The sequence below is a fragment of the Hipposideros armiger genome, unplaced genomic scaffold (genome assembly GCF_001890085.2).
Source record: "Hipposideros armiger isolate ML-2016 unplaced genomic scaffold, ASM189008v1 scaffold_44, whole genome shotgun sequence".
Taxonomy (NCBI): Eukaryota; Metazoa; Chordata; class Mammalia; order Chiroptera; family Hipposideridae; genus Hipposideros; species Hipposideros armiger.
The window spans coordinates 3,621,252-3,644,962 of NW_017731394.1; the positions used below are offsets into that span (position 1 = coordinate 3,621,252).

At 40.4% G+C, this 23,711-nt stretch overlaps 1 protein-coding gene across 4 annotated transcripts in view; it reads left to right on the forward strand.

Annotated features, from left to right (window-relative positions):
* Nucleotides 1-6: 6 nt before the first annotated feature.
* Nucleotides 7-23,711, forward strand: part of TRIM44 (tripartite motif containing 44) — a 117,352-nt gene continuing 93,647 nt past the window's right edge. For all 4 annotated transcript variants that reach the window (XM_019639533.1, XM_019639532.1, XM_019639535.1 and 1 more), the window contains exon 1: nt 7-953. In XM_019639533.1, the coding sequence (XP_019495078.1) occupies nt 282-953 (672 nt within the window). In that variant the 5' untranslated portion in view covers nt 7-281. The remainder of the gene's footprint in view (nt 954-23,711) is intronic.

Here is a 23,711-nt window from a genome sequence, read left to right on the forward strand (position 1 = left end):
GGCGCCGCGCCGGAAGTGCCCCGGCCGCCGAGCGAGCACAGCGGGCGCCCAGCGGCCCGGCTGGCGAGAAGGCCCTCTCTGCTCCTGGGCCCGGCAGGGGCTGCCTGGAGCGGGCGGCAGCGGCGCCGCAGCCCCGGGCCCGCTCCGAGACACGGCGCGGCCCACGCGGGCGGCGGCTCCCTGGGAGAGGAACGGGTGGGGAGCAGGACGCAAGGAGGCCGCGCAGAGGCCAGGCGGCGCGCTCGCAGGCCCTGAGGTCTGGGCGTCGGCACTGCACCCACATGGCCTCCGGAGTGGGCGCGGCCTTCGAGGAGCTGCCACACGACGGCACGTGTGACGAGTGCGAGCCGGACGAGGCCCCCGGCGCCCAGGAAGTGTGCCGGGAATGCGGCTTCTGCTACTGCCGCCGCCACGCAGAGGCGCACAGGCAGAAGTTCCCGGGGCACCGCCTGGCCGAGTACGTCCATGGCTCCGCCCAGGCCTGGACCTCGGGCGGCCCGGGGGAGAGCGAAGGGAAGGAGGACGTCGAGGCGAAGGCGGAGAACCAGAGAGACGTAGAGGTCGAGATGGGGGAGGAAAGCGAGTCCCAGGAAGACAGTGAGTCTGAAGAAGAGAGCGAGACCGAGGAAGAGAGCGAGGAGGAGAGCGACGAGGAGAGTGAAGAAGACAGTGAGGAAGAAATGGAGGATGAGCAAGAGAGCGAGGCGGAGGAAGACAACCATGAAGATGGAGAATCGGAGGCTGAGGGAGAAACTGAGGCAGAAAGCGAATTTGACCCAGAAATAGAAATGGAAGCGGAGAGGGTGGCCAAGAGGAAGTGTCCGGACCATGGGCTCGATTTGAGCACCTATTGCCAGGAAGATAAGCAGCTCATCTGTGTCCTGTGTCCAGTCATCGGGGCTCACCAGAGCCACCAACTCTCCACTCTAGACGAAGCCTTTGAAGAACTGAGAGTAAGTATTGTGCTATTCGGAGCGTTGGCCTAGAGGTCAGGCCACCTGGGTTTCCACTCAGGTGGCGTAGTTGTGGCCACGTGCGCTTTGGTCCTGTCCCTGAAAAGCTAGTGTATTGAGCTTCTTGGGAGCAGTGCTTATTCACCCTTGTGGTTGAACCCCTTGGAGAATCACTGGACGCTGAAAGCTCTGGACTCTCTGACCCAAGAAAAATATACGTACATACATGCAAAAGCTATACACAATTTCTGGGAAATTGCAAGCTTCTGGTCTCTGGATCCCAGGTAGAGCATTCCTTGGGCGTTTTGACCCCACTTAAGCCAATCCCCCCAGCACCAGCATTGCTGAGATCAGTGCGCGGCCGGAGTGGTTTTGGTAAAGCAATCTCTTTGCCTTATCAAAACATGGGAAACCTTGCTTTTACCAAATGAACCCAAGCAGGTGGTTCCTCTGTAGCGTAAAGACTCCCTGAGGTTGTGGTTTTGGTAACTTCATGTGTGCCCTGAGTTCCTTTGAGGTTCTTCATATTTGATGCTTATTCGGAAGGGAGAATGAGAGGGTGGACGCAAAATTGGAATGGGAGTGGGGGTTCCCATGTCCTCCATCTTTTGGAAGAGGTCTTTTGGGCCTTTATCTTGAACTTTGCCGGTTCCCTAGAACAGTGTTTGTCAAGTAGTAGACATTAATAAATGTTGAATGAATGCATTTGCAAGTGATTTGTCTTTTACTTATATTGTGGATTTTTACAATCAGTGAGAGAAACTGCTGGAGTTAAAGATTGAGTGTAGAGATCAGTTCATTACGTGATCGGTTCATTAGTGAACGATGTCATCTTATGAAGACTTTTGTTTCGCTAAGCAACCCTGTAATTGCTGGTGCTGCAATAAATACTTTGATAATGAAAATCCCCTGTATTCAGATTTTCCCTTTTTATTGTAAAATACACACACGAAATGTGTAAAAACATGCACAACCAATAAATACTTATGAAGCAAATACTGACATAACCTCCACCCAGACTAAGAAATATTAGTAGCAGTAGTGAAGCCCCATGACCTTGTCCTATTATAACCATCTCCCTTCTCCATAGGTAACGATTATCTCGACTTTTGCAGTGATAATTTCCTTGCTTATCTTTATACTTTTATCACATACGTATGCATTCCTAAACTGATGTGAACTTAACGCAACTGGTATCATATTGTTATCATTAATTCTTTGGGATTTTGCTTCATTTTTTTCAACATTATGTTTGTGAGATTCATCTCGTGGGTGGCTGTTGTTTGTCCATTGTCGTTGTATAGAATTCCATTTTATGAATATGCCACAAGTTACCTGTTCTCCGTAATGAACATTTGATTTCCAGATTCTGAAGCTTCCGGCTATTATAAACACGTTGGTATAACCATTCTTGTTTATGTCTCCAGGTGCACATCTACATATATTTAAATGGAATATAAACCAAAGAGTGTGATTGTTGGGTCATAGACTGTGCGTATTTTTTATAGTACTAGATATTGTCAGCTATTTTCCAAAGTGGTTGTACCAATCAATTTGCATTGTCATAGGTGTTTGAGAGTTCTTGTTGCTCTGTATCTTCACCAACTTTCTATAACAGAATTTTTAATTTTTTAATCAACCTTATGGATCTGTAATATCTTCTTGTGGTTTGAATTTGCGTTCCCCTGGTTACTGATGACCTTGAGTATATTTTGTATTTCTTCTTTCAAAGTGCCCATTCAGGTCTTTTGCTCACTTTTCTATTGGATTGTATATCTTTTTTCTCATTAATTTGTAGGAGTTATTATATATTTCTGACTTCTTTGTTGTTTATATGGGTTGCAATATTTTCTACTATTTTCTCTTTTTCTTTCCTTTTTAAAAAAAATGTGCCTTGAATAGGAGTTCTTCATCTTAATATATTAGAATTTATCAATAATTTCTTTATTGTTAGTGCTTGTTGTGTCTTGTTCCACTTACTATTGCTTTTTGTGTAGTGGAGGCAGGAGCTCAATTTCATTTTCTCCCCCATGCAGATAACCAGTTGCTCTAGCAGCGTTTATTGAAAAGCCTGTCTGTCCTTTTTGCACTGATCTGCTATGCCACCTGTCATATATCAAGTGCCCACATGTGTATGAATGTGTTTCTTGGGGTTTTTTTGGTCTGTACTGTTGATCTATTAGTATATCCCTGTGTGAACAACATGTTTTCTCAGTTACCATAGCTTTATAACATGTCTTACTATCTGGTAGAGCAAGTTCTTCTACTTTGCTCTTGTAGAACTGTTACATAAAATCAGCCTGCAGGACTTTTTTCTATTGTATTGAATTTATAATCCAATATATGAAGAATTAATACCAACAAGTATTAATTACAACAAGTCTTCTGATTCATTTATTTGGTTATTTTTTATTACCTCACAATAAAGCTTTATAATTTGTTTTCTACAAAAGATCTTGTACATTATTATAAAACTTACTCCTGGATACTTACAATTTGATATTACTGTAAAAATGTTTTCAAATTGTATACAGAAACATGACGAACTTTTCTATATTGATTTCTGTGTTAGGGTATCTGCTAAATCCCCTTACATAGTGTCTAGTAATTAATCTGTAGACTCATTCTACGTTACCTGATCATATTGCCTGCAAAGAGGGCCAGTTTTTTATTCTTTCCAATCCTTATACCTGTTATTTGTTTTTTCTTGCTTTACTGCTTTGGATGGGATGACCAGTATAATGTTGAATAGAAGTGATAGTGGATATTCTGGCCTTGTTTCTAATTGAGGGATAATTTAACAACCTTTCACAAGTAAGTGTAATAGAGTTTGTTTTTTCACAGATATATTTCATCAGATTAAGAAAGCTTCCTTCTGGTCCTAGTTTGTAAAGAGTTTTCCTTAATATTGAATGGATACTGAATTTTATCACATGATTTTTTGCTTCTTTTGGGATGTTTGTGTGATTTTACTCTGTTACTATGTTAATGTGATTAATTACATTAATTTAAATTTAATTTAAAATTAGTAATATGTTCACATGTCTCAAAAGCCTCTCTTTCACCTTTGCCCCTTTCACCTGGCTCCCCCAACAACTATTGGTAATCACGTTTATTAAAAATTTTTTGCCTATTCTTCAAGTGTTTCTTTTAGCAAATATAGGCATGTGCATATATATAGTCTTATTTGCATCCCTTTGTGTCCTTATTATTATATTGTGCAATTAAAGACCATGTATTTCTGTGATAAACCCAGCTTGGTCATGAGGCAGTATCTTTGTATTTTTGAATTTAGTTTAATAATTTATGTAGGGGTTTTTTTTTCATTTATATTTAGGGGAGAAATTAGCTTTTAAATTTTCTTACTTATACTGTCTTCATGAGATTTTGCTATCAAGGTTATGTTAGCTTCATAGTATGAGTTAAGTTGTTTGCTTCTTAATACTTTCTTTTAATGCTCTGGAAGTGAATGTATAAGATTGGAATATTTCTTCCTAGAATGATTGGTAGAAATGACCATGGAAACCACCTGGACCTGGAAAGAGAAGGAGAGTGGGGAAGAGGAGGGGGAAGACGAGGGAAGGGAAGGGGGAGAAGGGGAGAGGGAGGGAAGGAGAGAGAATATTGTTATTTTGATTTGTATACTATTTTTGGGTATGAGTCAATTTCTTTAATGGTTATAGGTCTGTCCAGGTTGTTATTTTCCTTAAGTCAATTTTGATAAGTTACATTTTCCAGAAGTTTGTCCATTTTGTCTAAATTTTCAAATGTATTAGTATAAATTTGTGAATCATATCCTCTTATTATCTTTATTCATAGTAGAGCTATTCTCTTTATTCCTTTAAGAACAGTAAGCATGTTTGTTTATAATCTCTCTGATAATTCCAGTATGTAAAGACTTTGTGGATCTCTCTCTGCTATTGTTTTTGATGTTTTTCATGTTTCTTTATTTTCTTGTGTGCTTAATTGACTGTGTAGCTTCTCATTGCCCTTAAAAAATTATTTGTGAGGATTTCCCAAGCCTTGGCATGAAACTATATTCTTCGAAAGAAGATTTGAGTTTGCATCTGGTAAAGTATAAGAGTAAACTTGTTTAGAACCCTCTTAAACTGAATTAATGTGTGAGACAAAATTTTCAGGCAGTATCTGCCGAAGTTTATAACCTCTTAAAGATTTTCCTTTTATCCACCTCAAGCCATCCTCCACCTGCCCCAAACCCATTTTGTTCAGCTCCAAGGCAACACTCCCTCCCCACAGTCACTTTTGGAGGGTGAGATAGTGGCAAATTTACTTTAGTTTGCCTTTAATCTAGGATTTTACTCTTTGGCAGTTGTAGGAGGATCCCAAGTCTGTATGGAAAGGGCTTCCTTTAATGTCCCACTCTGAGTATTTCATAGGCCTTGCTTTCACTTGCTTTCTCTTCCCCTACCACCTCACTTTCCGCCGCTAATCAAATGCACAATCCAGTGTCTGTTGGTCCGTAAATGTGCTGAGATCAAAAGGTGCTTACTGTACTCGGCTTATCTTAACACTGGAACAGTATTACTAACTAAACTATAGACCTTTCAGAATTCACCAATATTTCCTCTCATGACTTCTGTACCAGGATCTTTTGGTCACATTACATTTTCTTATTTATGATGATGACCTTGATAGTTTTGAGGAGTGCTAATCAGGTGTTTTGTAGAATGTCTCTCAGCTTGGATTCATCTGATGTTTTTCTCATGGTGAAACTGGAATTATGGGGTTTTGGGCGATATAAATTCTCTTTTGTGCTTTTCTTTTTTCAATTAGCAATATGTCTTGGAAATTACTTTATAGATCTGCTGTTTACTTTAAAATTTATTTTACAGCTACAAATACTCCATTGTGTGTCTGTTGCTCATTAAATTCTTAACCTATGATATTGTATTTATAACTCTAGAATGCCTATTTGGTTACTATTTAAAGACCTATTTCTGAATTTTGGGGGGTCTGATTCTATGTCATATTTTTGTGATTTCTAAAAATCTCATAATCTTTCACCCAATACTAGACATTGTATTTAAAAGAACTGTAGACCCTAGAGTAATATTTTTTTCTCCTCATAAAGGGCATGCCATTTGCTCTGTTAGGCAGATAGGATGAGCTGATCATTTTGATCCAGTTATGATCTGAGCTTGGTCAGAAGTTGGTTGCAGCTTCAATTAGTTTCAGTTCACCTCTGGTTTCATATATTTTGAGGACAATGCATGTTTGCTTATTGGCCATAGAGTAAGTGTCATGGAATATTAAAAGTGGCTCAGCGTGATAATGATGAGAGAAGAGAATCTTTGTTATACTTCATTCATTCATTCAGCAAGTATTTATTGAGCATTGGTCAAGGGCTGGTGCTTTCTAAGCATTGGGGATATAGCAGTGGGAAAAATGGGAAAAGTTCCTGCTTTTACTGGAGCTTACACTATATTAGAAGGAAACAGAGAAAAACAAATAAGCAAATAAACATGTAATAAACATTACAAAGAAAAAATAAAACACAGTGTGGGATTAAAGAGGGACAGGAAGTATCCTAGCTCTGCCACTTGCTTTTTGACCTTGGGCAAGTTAGGTGACAGTTTGGCCTTGTTTCTGTATCTCTAAAATGGGTGTAAAATTAAGAAATAGGTAGGATTTTTGTGAGAATAAATGACTTAGTTTGTGATAAGATGTTTAATGCTTAACACATTGTAAGTGTTCAGTAAATATTTGTTGTTTTTATTATTACTATGAGGTGGCTAGTTTAACACACAAGTTTAGAATTGAGTTTGTACAGTGTGTTTTGATGCCTCAGTGCTGACCAGGCTGTGAGTGGTGGTATTGGGGGTAAGAGGCCAAATTGTTGTGAAAGGCTGCTGACACTTAAAGCAAACATCAGAATAGGCCAGAATGGGCAGCAAACCAGGGTGACTGTACAGCAAGAGGGGATCCGGGCAGAAACAACCTAAAGGCGAGGCCAAAAGAACTCAGGTGAATACCCTGAAGGGAAAGGTTAATACCTAGTCACTAACGTGACATTTAAAGTTCTGTGCTGTATTTCTAGTTTAGCTCCAGATGATTTGGTCTCCAAAGAATTTTGTGGGTCCAAATTTGAATCAATCCTGTGCTCCAGCTTTATCATAGAAATATAGTTACACAGCCCAAATTATGACTTCTCATGTGGGTCATAACTTCTCATCTCAGACATGCAGGTTTCTCTTACTGCGACCATAATATCTGGCCCTAAAAATGGGTCATTGGGTCTGACAAAGGAGCTTGATCAGGTTTATGCATTTATTCATATGCAAGTTCTTTTTTTTTAAAGATTTAATTGGGGAATTGGGAAAGGGGAACAGACAAGTTGTTGTCCTTCATTCTTAGTTGTGGAGGGTGCAGCTAGCTCAGCTCCAAGTCTGGTTGCCATCCGTCCACCCGACGGCAGCTCACAGCCGCTCCGCTCAAGGTGCCGTGTTCAGTCTTAGTTGCTGGTGGGTGTAGTCACCATCCCATGTGAGAGTTGAACTGGCAACCTTGTTGTTAGGAGCACGTGCTCTCACCAGCTGAGCCATCCTGCCACCTGTTGGTAGCTCAGCTCACTGGCCCATGTGGGAATCGAACTGGCGACCCTGTTGCTCAGAGCTCGTGCTCTTAACCAACTGAGCCACTCGGCAGGCCCCCATATGAAAGTTCTTATGTTGTCAAGAGAATTTGCATTCATAGTTACATTTAATGATTTAGTTTTGTTGAACAGTAATAGTGCAATTAGATATACTCAGAACTCTAGACCAGTAGCTTAAAAAAATTATTTTGAACATAACCTACAATAGGGGAAATATATTTTACATTGTGACCTTTTACACACACACAAACAACTTCTAAATAACTGTAATGGAACCCTGTTTACCTTAGCGCATAAATGTGTTCTGTTTCTATTCTGTTTCAAAAAAAAATTCTGGATTCTCCCACTAAATTGATGTCATTGCATACTAATGGGTCATGTCCTATGGTTTGAAAAGCCCTTATCTTGTTCACTCTATGATACCCGAAGGGGGAGTCTTATAAAATGGCAAAGGGAGAAGTGGTTGGCAGAGTTCAGCAAGTACGTATGAGCATCTGTGGAGTTCTTAATATGGCTTTGTTATGGACAGACCCAGAAGTTTTTAAACCACACCCCCTTGCCCTTGAGTGTGCCTTTAAGATGGATATTTGGGAAGCAAAATGTTTGCTTTAAGTGACATTGGGAACAACTCCAGCGGGGAGCTGGTGAGGGGACACTGGTAGCCTGGTGGTTGAAAGGGTATAGGCATATGCTCAGAACAGCTGTGACTCTAGAGGGGCAGGAGGTGGAGGTATGCCACTGCTGTATCCCATAATGATCAGTGGCTCTGGCTCTTTAGCCAGCTCATAGGAAGCAGCTCTGGTAGGGAGGCAGAAGGTTGAAAGTCTGCTGTAATGTACTTAGTTATATTTTTTATTCTTGTCCAAAGGGATTTGGGGCACCTTCTTATAAAACAATGAAGCACTGGCTACACAGCAGTTCAATTGATGTCTTATTTGTATAGAATAAGATAAAAGCTTGAAGACTAAGGTAAAGGGAGTAGTTTGTTGGAGCCACCCCAAATGGTTCTATGGGAAGTTTATGCGAGGCGTGCAGTTCCAGGATTCCTCATCTCAGTCTACCTTTCAAAATATACTTTCTTAATCTGTAGTAAGTCTTAGAAATATGCAGTGAAGAGGACAGATTGGGCACTAGCTTTCATGGAGTTTACCCTCTAACTGGGAAGAAAGATAGTTATTTTGGATGGTAGCATGTACTATGAAAACAATAAGAGTATTAAATGAGTGAGTGTTGTGGTAGGAAAGGATTACTTTTTTTTTTTTTAAGATTTTACTGGGGAATTGGGGAAGGGAAACAGACAAGTTGCTGTCCTTTTGTTCTTCAGTCTAGTTGTGGTGGCCCATGTTGGTATTATCATTGCGCTCTTCTTGGGTGAGGCAGTCTCTCGCTGGCCATTGGATGGCCGCTCACGGCAGCTCACGCAAGCTCACGCCAGCTGCTGGCCAGCCCCAATGCAGTCTACACCGTCGCTGGCGACTCACGGCAGCCCAGCTCCAGGTTGAGCCGTTGTTCACGATCTTAGCTGTAGAGGGCGCAGCGTCACTGGCCCTCATGTGGGATCCAAACCAGGGTCCTGCTGCTCAGAGCTGGTTTCCCAAGCCAACTCTTAACCAACGCTCCACTCGGCTAGCCCAAGGATTACTTTTTGGTAAACAGTCATGGAAGGCGTCTCTGAGCATGTGACATTGGGACAGAGACCTGAATTATGAGATCTTGCAAAGATCTATTGGGTTGTCGGAAAAGTCATGATACATGTTTACAACAGATGGCACTAGCTCATTTTTGGAAGTACTAGAGTCATTTGCATCTATGTTATTGCTATGTCATTTGACAGCTGACAGTTCTAGCTTCATTCTAAAAAAAAAATTGAGCAATTTGGTTGACTTTTGGAGATTTTACAAGTTGAAGATGGAAGACCAAACTGTACATTTTTGCCATATTTTACTGTTTTACTTCCATAAAGGGAAGAACGTGCATCAAGCTAGTGAAAAGTTGCATAAAGTTTACGGTGACAATGCTCTACAAGAACGTCAGTGCCAACCATGGTTCACAAAATTCCGTGCTGGTGATTTTGATCTCAACAATGCTCCTCAGTCAGGGAGGCCCACCGAGGTTGATGACGACAAAATAAAGGCAGTGATCGAGTCAAACCCACATGTCAATTACATGACACGAGAAATTGCAGAAACATTGAACATCCATCATTCAAGCGTTCACAACCACCTGAAGAAGCTGGGATACATAGGCAAGCTCGATATTTGGGTTCCGCATGAACTCAAGTTCATTTGACAGAGTGTATAAACATTTGCAATATGCTCATTAAACGTGAAGAAAATGATCCTTTTTGGAAGCGACTGATAACTGGTGATGAGAAGTGGATTGTTTACAACAATGTGGTGTGCAAACGGTCTTGGTTCTGACGTGATGATTCACCTCAACATCGAAAGCACACATTCATCAGAGGAAGGTTATGCTGTCAGTATGGTGGGATTTTAAAGTGGTCGTGTTTTTCAAGCTCCTACCAAGGAACCAAACAACTCGAATGTGTACTGTCGGCATTTAGACAGTTTGAACGAATCCATCATTCAGAAATGTCCAGAGCTTGTAAGGAGTTGTGTTCCATCATGACAGCATGAGACCACACACAAGTTTGATCACCTCTCAAAAATTATTGGAGCTTGGATGGGATGTGTTGCTACATCCACTATACTCGCTTGACCTTGTGCCATCAGACTTCTACTTGTTTCGTTCTCTTCAAAACTCCTTGCAAGGTATTACGTTCAATTCAGATGAGGCTGTAAATCAGCACCTTGTTCAGTTTTTCTCAAATAAAGACAGGTCTTTCTATGAATAAGGAATTATGAAGCTCATTGAAAGATGGTAAAAGATTATCGAACAAAATGAGCAATCTATCACTGATTGATCTTTGTTTTTTATATAAATAAATGACCTTTGGAAAACATAGACAAAATACGTCATGACTTTTCCGACAACCCAATAGAAACCCTTCTATTGTGTTACCATTCAGTGCTGCTTGTGCAGAGTGCAGTGATTCATAGCAGTGATGATTGGTTTGATTCATGAAACTCTTCGTAAAAGGATTAGTTGGCTCTCGAGGTGAGAGGAATAACAGTTCTAGCAATTGTAATGTGCTGTTAGCACAGCTGAAAATACTGCTCTATAGAGGGAAATATGAGCTTGATGGGGATCCCTTTTACAGCAGCTCAATTTTTCAGGGGATTTAACATTCAGGGCGATGGAGCTTTATTAAAGAAAGCCTAGAGGGCTTCTGCAGGATTAAGTGGAGGGGAAAAGTGTCCTGTTTCGGGGCATGGACTCGTCCCACAATCTCCATTATGAAAATTACATTTGATAGTCTAAGAATTCAGAAAAAGTCTGGGAAAAGAGTGGTTCAAGCAGAAAGAATGGTGAATGCAAAGGCTTTAAGGTAGAGGTGAACTTGGAGCATTGAAGGACAGCAAGAAGGTCATGGAGTAGAGTGAAGTGAAAGAGGAGTAGGAGGTAACGTCAGCAAAGTAATCAGTGTGTTTCTCCCCTTGGTGCCACATTTTAAAATCACCTGTGGAGGGACATTCTTTAGAAAATACCTGTGATTGGCCCCACATCAGCCAATTAAATCAAATCAGAATCTCTGGGGATGGTCAGGTATACTTTGTAAAATGTCCTTCTGTTGGGATTTGTCTTGTGTTCATCTCATGATTAGATTAGAGTTATTTGTTTTGGGGAGGAAAATCAGAGTTAAGGGTACAAACTATCTAGATAACTTATTACTGTTGTCTGGGAGACAGAATCTAGGAGACAGAACAGAAAGCTCTCTGGCACTTTCTGTCTCTGACCGTCTTTTCTATGGTGTCCCATGAACAAGGATCATGTGATGTCTCGTGCACTAGCCTGGAAAATGTCTCCTTGCCTTTCCTTTACTTGCTGGTCAGTTTTTGACTGTTGCCTGATTTTTGAAAAATTGTTAGTAATATTAATTGCTAGCTCTCATGTAATACTGTGTGCCAGGCACTGTTCTGAACACTTTGTATATATTAACTCATTTGATCTTCATAACATTTTATTATTATCTCTTTTTTACAAAAAAAGGAAACTGAGGCATAGAGAGATCAAATAGTTGATCTAGGGTCATACATTTGGAAAGTGGCAGGACTTAGCCAGGAGTCTTAACAGTGACTCGAGAGAAAAGGTCCAAGCTTTCCCTGCTCTCTCTCCCAAGAATCCAGTGCCCTCTTCTTCTCTTCCCTGACCTTTCAATCAAAATAGAATGGGTTAATAGGCATTTTATACTATTAGACTATTGCTTCTCACCCTAAGGTTGCCGATCAGTAGTCCTGTCGTCTCTGGGGATAGAGGACTATATGTCTGTCACACCAGCTTTTCTTGACCGCAGCTCACGACATGGAAGTTGCCCTCCCTGTCCATTGGTATATCGCCTTTTCTCTTCCCTTGCCTCTGACCCAAGACTGAGAAGTCAGAGATCAGCCTGTGCCAGTGCCCAGTGTACCTGAAGTTACAGTTTAGTCTGGGATGACTAGCTTAGTTTCGTGCTCCCCTTCCTGTTGTTTTAGTATGTAGAGCCTGGAGCTAAACTTGTGTGGCAGAAGGATGCTCGGAAGAGGGGTCAGAATATAGATGAAGAATGGGTAGAACAGAAACTTTAGTCTTGATATGCGGGATAGAGATGCGATGAGAACTCTGGTCCTGGGAGACTTAAGTCCTTTGTATGTGTGTTTTTGTTTTTTAGGGGTGTGTGCGTGTATGTGTATGTGTGAGAGAGACTATGATAGGGATCAAGCCAACATGGTATCAGGGGGAAAAATCAATATTGATGCCATTTTCATATGTCAAAAATGAATCAAGAATGAAAAAAATAAAACCAGCCAAACAAAATCCTGCAAATATAGTAAAGGCTGAATCGATAAGTTATAACAAATAACCATATGGGCAGTGACTATGATGTACATTATAATGTGCTAGATTGTCCTTGTTGAACATTTAAAGATAAAACTCACTTCACATGTTTTAGCTAGTTTTCAGGTAGCAATCTGCTTTTAACTTAGCGAAAGAACATTAGCGAAAGCATTTATTATAATAGGTTCAAACTAAAGCATATAGTTAGCTTTAGTGTCAAAGGCTGGTGTTTTTTAAGTTAATTTTGTCTGAAAAATTTTTGAGTACTTATGGTGCGATGTGTGACTTATTTAGAAGAATAAAGAATGGTTCATCAGGAAGCTTATAGTCTAATTGGAAAGATAGTCTTTTCATGTGTTTATTTGTTTGTAAGTATTGGAGAAGAGGTACAAACAGCATGTTATGGGGCCTCAGAGAAGAGAGAAGCTAATTTCCGCTGGAGGCATGGAATCAGAAAAGATTTCTTGGAGGAGGTGGTGTTTGAGGTGGGCCTTCAAAGATGGGCAGAATTTTACTACGTAGATACAGACTGTTACATAACGCTCCTTGTGTTCCCATAGCAACAGCTTATGCATATTTACTGTAGACCTAAATACAGTATACTGTCAATGCTATTTCTTTCCATGTCTGTGTCCTGAGTGGGTTATAAAATCTTCTAGGGTTAGTTAGGATTGTATGTTCTTCATCTTTGTGTTCCCAGCACCTAGCACGTGGTCTGTTTGGTAGTAGATGTACCTGAAATATTTGGTAAATTTATGATGTGAAGTATAATAATCTCATCTAGTTCCAGGGCATCATTGAAGAACTGAAAGAGACAGTATTGCATAGTGATTTAGTATATCAATGATTACATTAAGTTCAGCTGCATCTAAAATAATGAAATAAATTTTGAAAAATCCAAAATAACCGCTACTCAAACAAGATAGATGTTTATTTCTATCTTGTGTGAAAGAAGTCTGGATGTAGGCAATAAGACTGGTATGTTGGAACCATGAGGTTATCAAGAATCTAGGTTCAGTGAAATCATATTTCACTGTTATCTGGGATATAAAACTGAAAACAACAAAGGAACAAGACGAACAAATGAAGAAACAAAAACTCATAGACACAGATAGTAGTTAGTGGTTACCAGAGGGTAAGGGGTGGGGGAGGGTGGTGGATGAGGGTAAAAGGGATCAAATATATGCTGATGGAAGGAGAACTGACTCTGGGTGGTGAACACACAATGTGATCTATAGATGATGTACTACAGAATTGTACACCTGAAACCTATGTATCTTTATTAACCATTGTCACCCCAATAAACTTCAACTCAAAAAAAGATAAAAGAAAATACTAATAGCAACAAAAATGTGAACATATAGCAATAAACTTAAAAAGAAAAACAGAAAAGACTCTAGGTTCTTTCCAGCTCCACGCTGCCATCCTTAGGGTGTCATCCTTGTGATAGACCAAGATGAGTACTGGGGGTGTAGCCAGCACATTCGAGTTCCGGACAGCAGGCACAGGAAGGTGAAGAAGAGCACGCCCCTCTATGAAGAGAACCCTCCAGCAGTTGCACACATTGCTGCTTATATCTCATTGGCCAGAATTCAGTACCATGGCCTCGTCTGGTATCAAGGAAGGCTGGGAAACAGTCTGTCCTCCAGGCCACAGTGTATCTCGCTAAAAGCTGGGGTCTGTTACTAAGGGAAAATGGGAGAATCAATATTAAGGACCAAGCAGTCTTACCTTAGTTGGCTTTGCAATCTATGGGTTTGAGTCCTCCCTTTGTGACTTCTTAGCTGTGCCATGTTGGATAATTCACTCTCTGAGTGTTGGTTTCCTTCCCTGTAACATGGAAGTAGTAATTGTTTCTCCCCATTGGGTTATAGTGAGGAACAAACAAGATCATATATGTAAAGAGTCTACCACAATGCCTGGGATACAACAAGCCCTCAGCAATGGTGGCTTTTATTCTCGTTACCATTATAGAGCAACTTGAGGTTCTATTCTGAGTTCAATGCCAGACCAGTTAGTCTGGCAGCAGTAGAAGTTCTGGATACCAAGTTTCTTTGGGTGAAAACTGTTCAGCCCCCTCTCCTTCTGTTCCTTCTGCCTGCTCTATTCTGGTGCGTAGATAGGCTGGTGAAAACTTGTCTTCAAAGAAGAGGCTCCTGTATATTTCAGTGTCCTGCTGCTGCCATATGCACTAGCTAACCAAAACACAGCTGGTAGGTCTAATTTTAGGTTTACAAGCCTTGCTTGTTGTCCCCTTGAAATTCTGTTTTACATTCTGAACTATGGGAAAGTTGTATAGAAGTAGAGGGGAGGCGGCGGCAATATACCCTTTATTTTCTGTTAGAAAATAGCCTCTGTTTTCTCTCCAGTAGGTAATCATGGGGAGAGACGTTATAGGCATTTCTGCTATTCTCCTCTCTGTACTTTGGGTCTTTGTGAACCCTGGCAGAGTATAACCTGTGTTGAGTGGGAAACTGATTTCATGTGTGTGAAGAATGAAAATGCCAACCTTCAACTGAGGTTATGGAACTAAGAGAGTCTAGAAACTCTTGTCTACTGTGGAATTTGTTGCTGAGGTTCTTTCCAGAGGTGAGAATACTAACAATAATAGTTATTGAGGGGTTTTAGGTCAGGTGCTTTTCATTCATTTTTGTTTTCAGTTGAACTCAATACAACTCCCACAATAAGCTCTGTTATTATGGTTCTCATTTAACAGATGAGGAAAGTAACACTCAAAGAGATTGTGCTTTGTGGAAGGTCACCTAGCTAATGAAGGACTAGAATTTGAACCTAGGCCTGACCCTAAACTACATGTTCTTTCTACTAACCCATTTTGCCTCTATTCTTACTTAATCTTCCCACTTAAATTTAACCTTTCTAAGTTGTACACACACTCTCCTGATGTTTGCTGTTTGTATGAAGGTATTTAATAGTAATAGATACCTATTTTCTGAACATTCTAAAACTATCCTTTTCCTTCTAGCTGAAGTTTTCTTCCTAGATATTTTGCAGAGTATTTTCATTAGTAACAGATTGTTTTGTTCATTTTTATTCCAGTCAGCACTTCTCAAGCTCAGTACTTGATATACTTAGTAGTCAGTTGCTCAATATATTGTTATTCAATTAATAATAATAGCAATGATAACTAAAACTTACTGAGAACTTATTATATGCCAGGTTCTGTACTGTAAACTTCCTACGTATAATCTCATTAAATTTTTAGCACAATTCTTTGAGGTAGAGTATTAAGACTTTTTTTTTAAAGATTTTATTGGGGAATTGGGGGAGGGGAACAGTGTTGGGGAATTGGGGAAGGGGACCAGACAAGTTGTTGCTCTTCAATCTTCATTGTGGAGGGTGCCAGTTGCCATCTGGTTTCCCTTTGGCAGCTCGTGGCCTCTAAGGTAATGGTGCTGTGTTCAATCTTAGTTGCGGGTGGGGGTAGCCACCATCCCATGTGGGAGTTGAACCAGCAGCCTTGTTGTTAAGAGCACACACTCTATCCATTGAACAGTCAGTCTTGTTGTTACACCAGCTGAGCCATCCTGCCACCTGTTGGCAGCTCAGCGAAAGCGTCACTGGCCTATGTGGGAATTGAACCAGCAGCCCTGTTGCTCAGAGCTTGCGCTCTTAAGCCAACTCTTAACCAACTGAGCCACTCGGCTGGCACTTAAGGTATTTTTATATATTGTTTGAAGTTAGAGGCATAACATTTTTTTTACTTTGATCTGTTCAATCAGGTGGAGTAATTTGGGCAGCAGGGAATTTAACAATGAACAATTCTAAGTCCCTGGTCTCATGGAGCTTATATTGTATGAGCAAAACAGGCATAAGCAAAGTAAACAGTAAATAATATTTCAAATAATGATAAGTACTATGAATAACAAACTAGGTTAAGGAGAAAGAGAGGAACTGGGATGGGAGAATGAGAGGGAAGCAGTTTAAGGATCTAAGGACTTTTGCAGGACATGACCTGGGTACAGTTAGAGCCAGCGATGGCAAGATCAGGGGCATAGTGGTCCACGTGGAGGGAAGAGCAAGTGTAGAGGCTCTGAGACGGAGCAAGCTTACTGAGGGATCAAAAGGATGGCTGGAATATAATGAACAAGGGTGGGCGGTGGAGGAGGAGCGGGCGAGGCCAGATTACCAAGTAGGCCATGACAAGGATTTTGGATTTTAGTTTAAGTAGCCATAGATGTTCAAACAAGGGAGTGAGTGACTGATTTATGTTCTTAAAATTTCACTCTGATTCCTTTGTGGAGAATGGACTGTAGGGTAGCAAGAGTGGGAACAGTGTTGCTGCTTGAATAGGGAGTAGTAGAGATGGTGAAGAGCAGTTGGATCGGCATATATTTTAGAGTGAGGTCTAAGAAGACTATAGGCAATGGGTCTTCTTAGGCCCAAACATGATTTTGGAGCTGAGCATGATTGCCTAGCATATGAGTAGATTGGAAATAGAAAAAATCAAGTAATGTGAGAAAGATGATAAAGAATTTTTGTGCATGGCATGGTGATACTAAAATTTAGTTCTGTTTCCTTTTGACAAAGCTTTGCTTTCTGATTTGATTCTTTAGGAGGACTTTTTATATATTGGGTTATTGGAAAAGTCATGATGCATGTTTGCAACAGATGGCACTAGTTCATCTTTGGAAGTACTAGAGTCATTTGCATCTATGCTATTTTTATGTCATTTGACAGCTGACAGTTCTAGCTTCATTCTAAAAAACAATTGAGCAATTTGGTTTAGTTTTGGAGATTTTACAACAAGTTGAAGATGGAAGATCAAACTGTGCATTTTTGCCGTATTTTACTGTTTTACTTCCATGAAGGGAAGAATGCACATCAAGCTTGTGAAAAGTTGCATAAAGTTTATGGTGACAATGCTCTACAAGAATGTCAGTGCCAACGATGGTTCGTGAAATTCTGTGCTGGTGATTTTGATCCCAACGACGCTCCTCGGTCAGGGAGGCCCACTGAGGTTGATGACAACAAATAAAGGCACTGATCGAGTCAAACCCATGTTACACGACACGAGAAATTGCAGAAACATTGAACATCCATCATTCAAGCGTTCACGACCACCTGAAGAAGCTGGGATATGTAAGCAAGCTCGATATTTGGGTTCCGCATGAACTCAAAGTAGTTCATTTGACAGCGCATATAAACACCTGCAATATGCTGATTAAATGTGAGGAAAATGATCCTTTTTGGAAGTGACTGATAACTAGTGATGAGAAGTGGATTATTTACAACAATGTGGTGTGCAAACGGTATTGGTCCCAACGTGATGATTCACCTCAAACGACATCAAAAGTAGACATTCATCAGAGGAAGGTTATGCTCTCAGTGTGGTGGGATTTTAAAGTTGTCGTGTTTTTCGAGTTCCTACCAAGGAACCAAACAATCAATTTGAATGTGTACTGTCAGCAATTGGACAGTTTGAATGAATCCATCATCCAGAAACGTCCAGAGCTCTTTAATTGTAAAGGTGTTGTATTCCATCGCGACAACACGAGACCACACACAAGTTTGATCACCTGTCAAAAATTAATGGAGCTTGGATGGGATGTGTTGCCACACCCACCATACTTGCCTGACCTTGTGCCGTCAGGCTTCCACTTGTTTCGCTCTCTTCAAAACTCCCTGCATGGTTTAACGTCCAATTCAGATGAGGCTGTAAATCAGCACCTTGTTCAGTTTTTCTCAAATAAAGACAGGTTCTTCTATGAACGAGGAATTATGAAGCTCACTGAAAAATGACAAAATGTTATCGGACAAAACGGGCAATATATCACTGATGGATCTTTGTTCTTTATATAAATAAATGACCTTTGAAAAACATAGACAAAATACGTCATGACTTTTCCGACAACCCAATACTATCTTCTCATCCTTTTCCACTGTTTCTCCCAAACAAAACCTGTTTGTAAAAATGACAGGAAGTTGGATTGATTGATTGTTGTTGTTGTTGTTTTTAAGTATGGTATCAACACAAGATCAGTGGGATAGGGAAAAACAAAACAAAACAGGCAGTCAATGTTCTTTCTGAACTCAGCATCTTCTGATTCTTTGTAATATAGAATTCAATACTTACGAGCTATTTGAGGATGTTTAACTGACTTATATTTTCATTTCTACTGACATTGGACTTTTGTCCTTTTCTTTTGGTGTCCGTTGGTTGTTGGCGTTAGACTAAACTGACTCCCATAAAAGTACAGCGATTGATTGTCAAGGACTACTTCTTGTTCTAATGCCACTTTTACCTACCGTATTCCACCTTTGTTTCTGTCTCTTGCCCATTTTCAAAGGATGTTTACATTAGGATGAGCTATTTATTTCTGCGTTTGGGGGTGAATGGATGGACATGTGTTTATGAGGTATTCTGAACCTCTATAGTATAGAAAGATATCTCAACTTTCTTGGTGTTCAAATACAAGGACCCTTAGAGGTAAAAAAAAAAACAAACCAAAAAACAATTTTCAGAGAGAGTTGCTTCCAGGGATAGCAACTTCAAGTGTCTACAGGGACCAGAAAAGTAATATGAATAAGAGAAGCAAGCCAAGGTAACCGAGAAACTGAAGATAGCTTGCCTTGCCTACAGCGGGTAGCTGCTGCTATGGCTCAGCTGCAGCCAGTTGCTTCTCTGTGGGAACGGGAGCCTAGGACAGTAATACCTTCTAGATTGTCAAAAGAAGCTAGACATCTTTATTGTTATGTCCTGTCTCCTGATTTTTCAGTTAGCAACTAATTTTAAAATCCCCCGTATGCTGCATGGGGCAACACTCTAAAAGCCTGTAGGCTGCAGGCTGTGAATTTGTAGATCCTGATTTGTCCCCTTTTCCTCATTTACAGATTGAGAAACAGAAACCCAGAGATATATAAAATGACTTTCCTAAGGTCACACAGCAGTTAGAACCTGGGTCTCCTTTCTCTTTGTGCAATGCTCTTTACATTATAGGAATGTTAAACTTTTGGGGGACTATGGGGAAAGCTAATGTCCCTTTTCCTAGAAAAGTGCATGTACATTTCAAATTTTGCATACAGTTTTCAGGAATTTCAAACTCCCTGAAATTTACACATGAACACCAGGTAAAGAACCCTCTCTTTTACTTGCTGGTTCATTTGTTTCAAGTGCACAGGGAGCAGTGTTCTAGTATTCCTACTTAGGCATACTCATGGAGAGAGGCACTCGAAGCAGAAGCCTGAGGCCTGTCTTCCTTAATTAGACAATAGGACTGCATTTATGTAAGTCTAAGACTCTTCCTACTACTATCCCTGCTACCAGTCCCTCCAACCTTTGCTTTTCCAGTCTTTTACATACATATGAGTATATATTACTCATAAAAAAATGAGTTTTGTGGTTTTTTTAAAAAGAATAAATGATATTTATAGTATGTATTATTTTGCAAGTTTTTTTTAATTGAACGTTATGTCTTGTATCCAGGTACATAGAGATCTACTTCATTCTTTTTATTTGTTATGTCGTATTCCATTGTTTGTCAGTTTCGTGGTTTATTTAGCTACGCACTATTGATGGATGCTTAGGATGTTTCCAGTTTTTCAGTATTACAAATAATGCTTCAATAAATATTTTTGTGCATGCCTCCCTGACACATGTGCTAGTGTTTCTCAGGGGAAAAAGAGAGAAATGGACTTGCTAGGCATGTGATTTCAAAGTAGCTTTATCATTTTTTATCAGCGATATATGAAAGTCCACAATTTCCCCAAAACCCCACATCACTTGATATTATAAAATCAAAGCTTTTTTTTTCAAGATGATGGGTAAGAAATGATACCTTAATTAAGTAATTTGAGTTTTTAAAAATATATTTTCACATGTTTATTAGCCATTTCACATTTCTATTATGTTCATATCCTTTGTTGGGATTTCTCTTGGGCTTATTTGTCTTTTTCTTGTTTATAGGAATCCCTTATGTATTTTCTTGTGTATTCTTGATACTAACCTCTTCTGGTGTATGCGTTTTAATCTTTTTATTTGAATCTTTATGATCCTGGTTTTGCTATTAACTAGCTCAGTGATTGCGAGGACATAAGACCATTTTTTCTCCATTATAAAGTGAGACTACTTTACTTCTTAATTATTTTGTTGTTGTGAAATGCCAGTGAGAGTGCATGAGCTCTGATTTTGCAGTTCCTCATTTGATTTCCATCACCATTTTTTCACCTGTAAAGTGAGAATACACTACTTTTTAGGTTTATTGTGAAATACCAATGGAAAAGCATATGAAAGTGCTTTGGAGATTAAAGAATACCTTTGAATGTAAGGCATTTTGTTTTTTCTTTGGCTTTATTATGGCTCATCCCTAGGAGTTGGCTTTTGTGAAACATATGGATCTCCACAGATTGATTAAACTGAGGGGTGAGTGTCACAACATAGCACTTGTCTGTTAATTCTACTCTCTCTTAGGGGAAGAAAGAGGTGCATAAACAAGAACGACTCACATTGAGTTTCACATTCTTGGAAGGCATCGGGTAGGATGGAGGTGAGGAAGAGTGGCATCAGGAGAGCCTCGCCGCTCCCCCATGCACCGTGCCTGCCCCAAGCACTGACGTAGTAGAATCTGGCCGTTTATGGAACCAAGTGTCTACAAGGCTTGACTTCTCCTTTTTTGTTACTATTCTGGTCCACTGCTCAATAAGAAAACACGTTCCAGAGGTAGCTGTTCTCTTCCACCACAATAGCGAAGTATCAGGGTACAATCTCCTGTTCCCATTCCTTTTTCATTGATGACTACCCTCTGCAAAAAAATAATTAACTAAACTATGATACCATTCTATGGTTTGGGGACACTCATGCTCAAATACCACCCTAGACCTGAACAACCCTGTGCCCTATACTTTGGAGAGCCATGCCTGTCCCCTTCTAGACCACTTTCCAAGGACCCAGGAACCAAGAATTACCTGATGAAATGTCCTGAACCTGCTTCCAGGACCTGGAGAGCCTCCTTTTGAGTTCACCCTCCAAAGATGATCCAGCTATTAGACTTCACCCCTGATAAGTGCTTTCCTAGGTCCTAGGGTAGCCAAGGTCAACTGCTGGACAGGGATGTTCCCAGCACTTGGGCGTACTGGCTTGTACTTCTGTGTCAAGACCCCCTGAGGCACCGGAAGGGACTGGGGGGTGGGGAAAGAAAGGAGGGGGTTTGGGGGGGCCAGAGCCCCCCATTTGTACTCTTGCCTAGCCCCACAGCTGTCAGGGGCAGGTCTGCCCAGAGGAGCCTCTCCCTTCTGACCAACTGCCAATTTTAAGGGTTAAAAAAAAAGCCATTGACGGAGGGTTTCTTCACCACCCATTTAGAGACTTAGTATAGCTGGTTCATTGCAGACCCCAGGTGATCTTTGAGAATAATTCTGTAAGAGAGCCGGGTGGGGAAGTGGGATGGGCGAATTTCCCGAAGGCAGAGTCCCTGGGCCTGCCCTGTCTCTCCCTGGGGTAGGCAGTGCTGCTGATGCTTTGTTAGAAGGAGAAGGGATTCTGCTGACGCGTGATGTTTTATGAAAGAAGGCTAAGGGTTCCCTTATCTCTCTACACAAGGCACATCTGCCCGCCAGCAGGCTATCTGCTGCTTAGGGATTCCTTCGTCGTTCTGTTTCCTTTCTGAATGTTTTAAGGCTCAGTTTCATGCATTTCTTTCTGTTCTCTAGAGCCGGGGGAAAGTCATCATATATCAGGACTTGCTGAAGAGCTTAAAATGGGTGCTGGCAGCTGGGAAGTGGGGGAAGAGAGCTTTTCAGGGACAAGTGACCTGCTTGTTCAGCCAATGAGAAGCAGGCTAGAGGAATGATGTCACCAGACAGGCTTTATTGTCTGATCATCTCATAAAAGCAGGATTGTGTCTCAACTTAACCCCTTTTTAGGTACTTTGGGCTTCACCCACGCCCTGGTATGTGACCTCCAGACTCCTTTTCCCAGCTGTCTGCTGTGAGACCACAGAGGTTAAAGATTTAAACTGGTGAAAATATTTGGAGAGTTGTAAACCATCCATTTAAAAATACAGATTATTAAAATTTAGAACCACAGTTGGGAATGTCAACTAAGCTGCGTTTGGAGACCCCAACTAGAGCGGATATCAGTCTTAGTCACGTTGCCTCAGACTTACTATATAGACTTGGGAGGGAAAGGAGGCTAGAGGGAAAAAAAGGTTTAGCCTTTAGGCTTTTTTCACTTATATGATGGGATCTACTAAATACATATTTCCTGTCTTGGAGGAATTGGAATTGGTTGTGCAAATTTGGAAAATATCACTGATTCTGAGACCAACTGCAAGGAGCAGCTATTTGTAGTGTTGGTTTATATTGTACCTCTTTACTGTCCCTTCCCGCATAAAAATGGTGATCCTTTTACTTCTTCATGCTTGCTTTCTGTCACTGGTAACATGAGGGTGATGGTCCTACCCTATCCCATACAGGAGTTGAGATTAGAAAATAAACTAATCTATGTGATTTTTAGATTGTGCTATACACACATGTTAATATTAGGACATTCGTGTCTTAAGACTGCATGTGCATTCATTCATTTGTTCAGCAGACTTTTTCAAACACCTTGATGCTGGCCACAGATACAGAGATAAAAGATGTAGCTCTTACCCTTAAGGAATTTAAAACATGGTGATGGAGACACTAATAATAAGAATACATCTGTTGAGTTTACCATGTGCCAGGCTGTGTTCTAAGGACCTTGATATATATTAACTCATTTAATCTTACTACAACCCTATGGAATAGATATTGTGTTTAGCTTCATATTACAGATGAAATCGAGGCACAGAGTGGCTAAGTGATCTGTCTAAGGTCACATAACTAGTCATAGAATTGGGACTTGAATCCAGACAGTGTGGCTCTAGAGTCTTTGCTCTAAATCTGTACTATCAATACAGTAGTCTCTAGCCATAGATGGCTTTGGAGCTGTTGAAATGTGGCTAGTCCAAATTGAATTGGGCTATGTGAAATACACACTAGATTTCAAAGACTTAGCGTGGAAAAAAAATGAAATAGCTCATTTTGAAATTACCTGTTTCAATGATATTATTTTGGACATGCTGATTTAAATTAAATATATTAAAATTAATTGCACTTTATTTTTGTGTCTACTAGAAAACTTAGAATTACATACATGCCTTACAGTTGTGGCTTACATTACATTTTTTTTAAAAAGATTTTTATTGGGGAATTGGGGGATGGGAACAGTG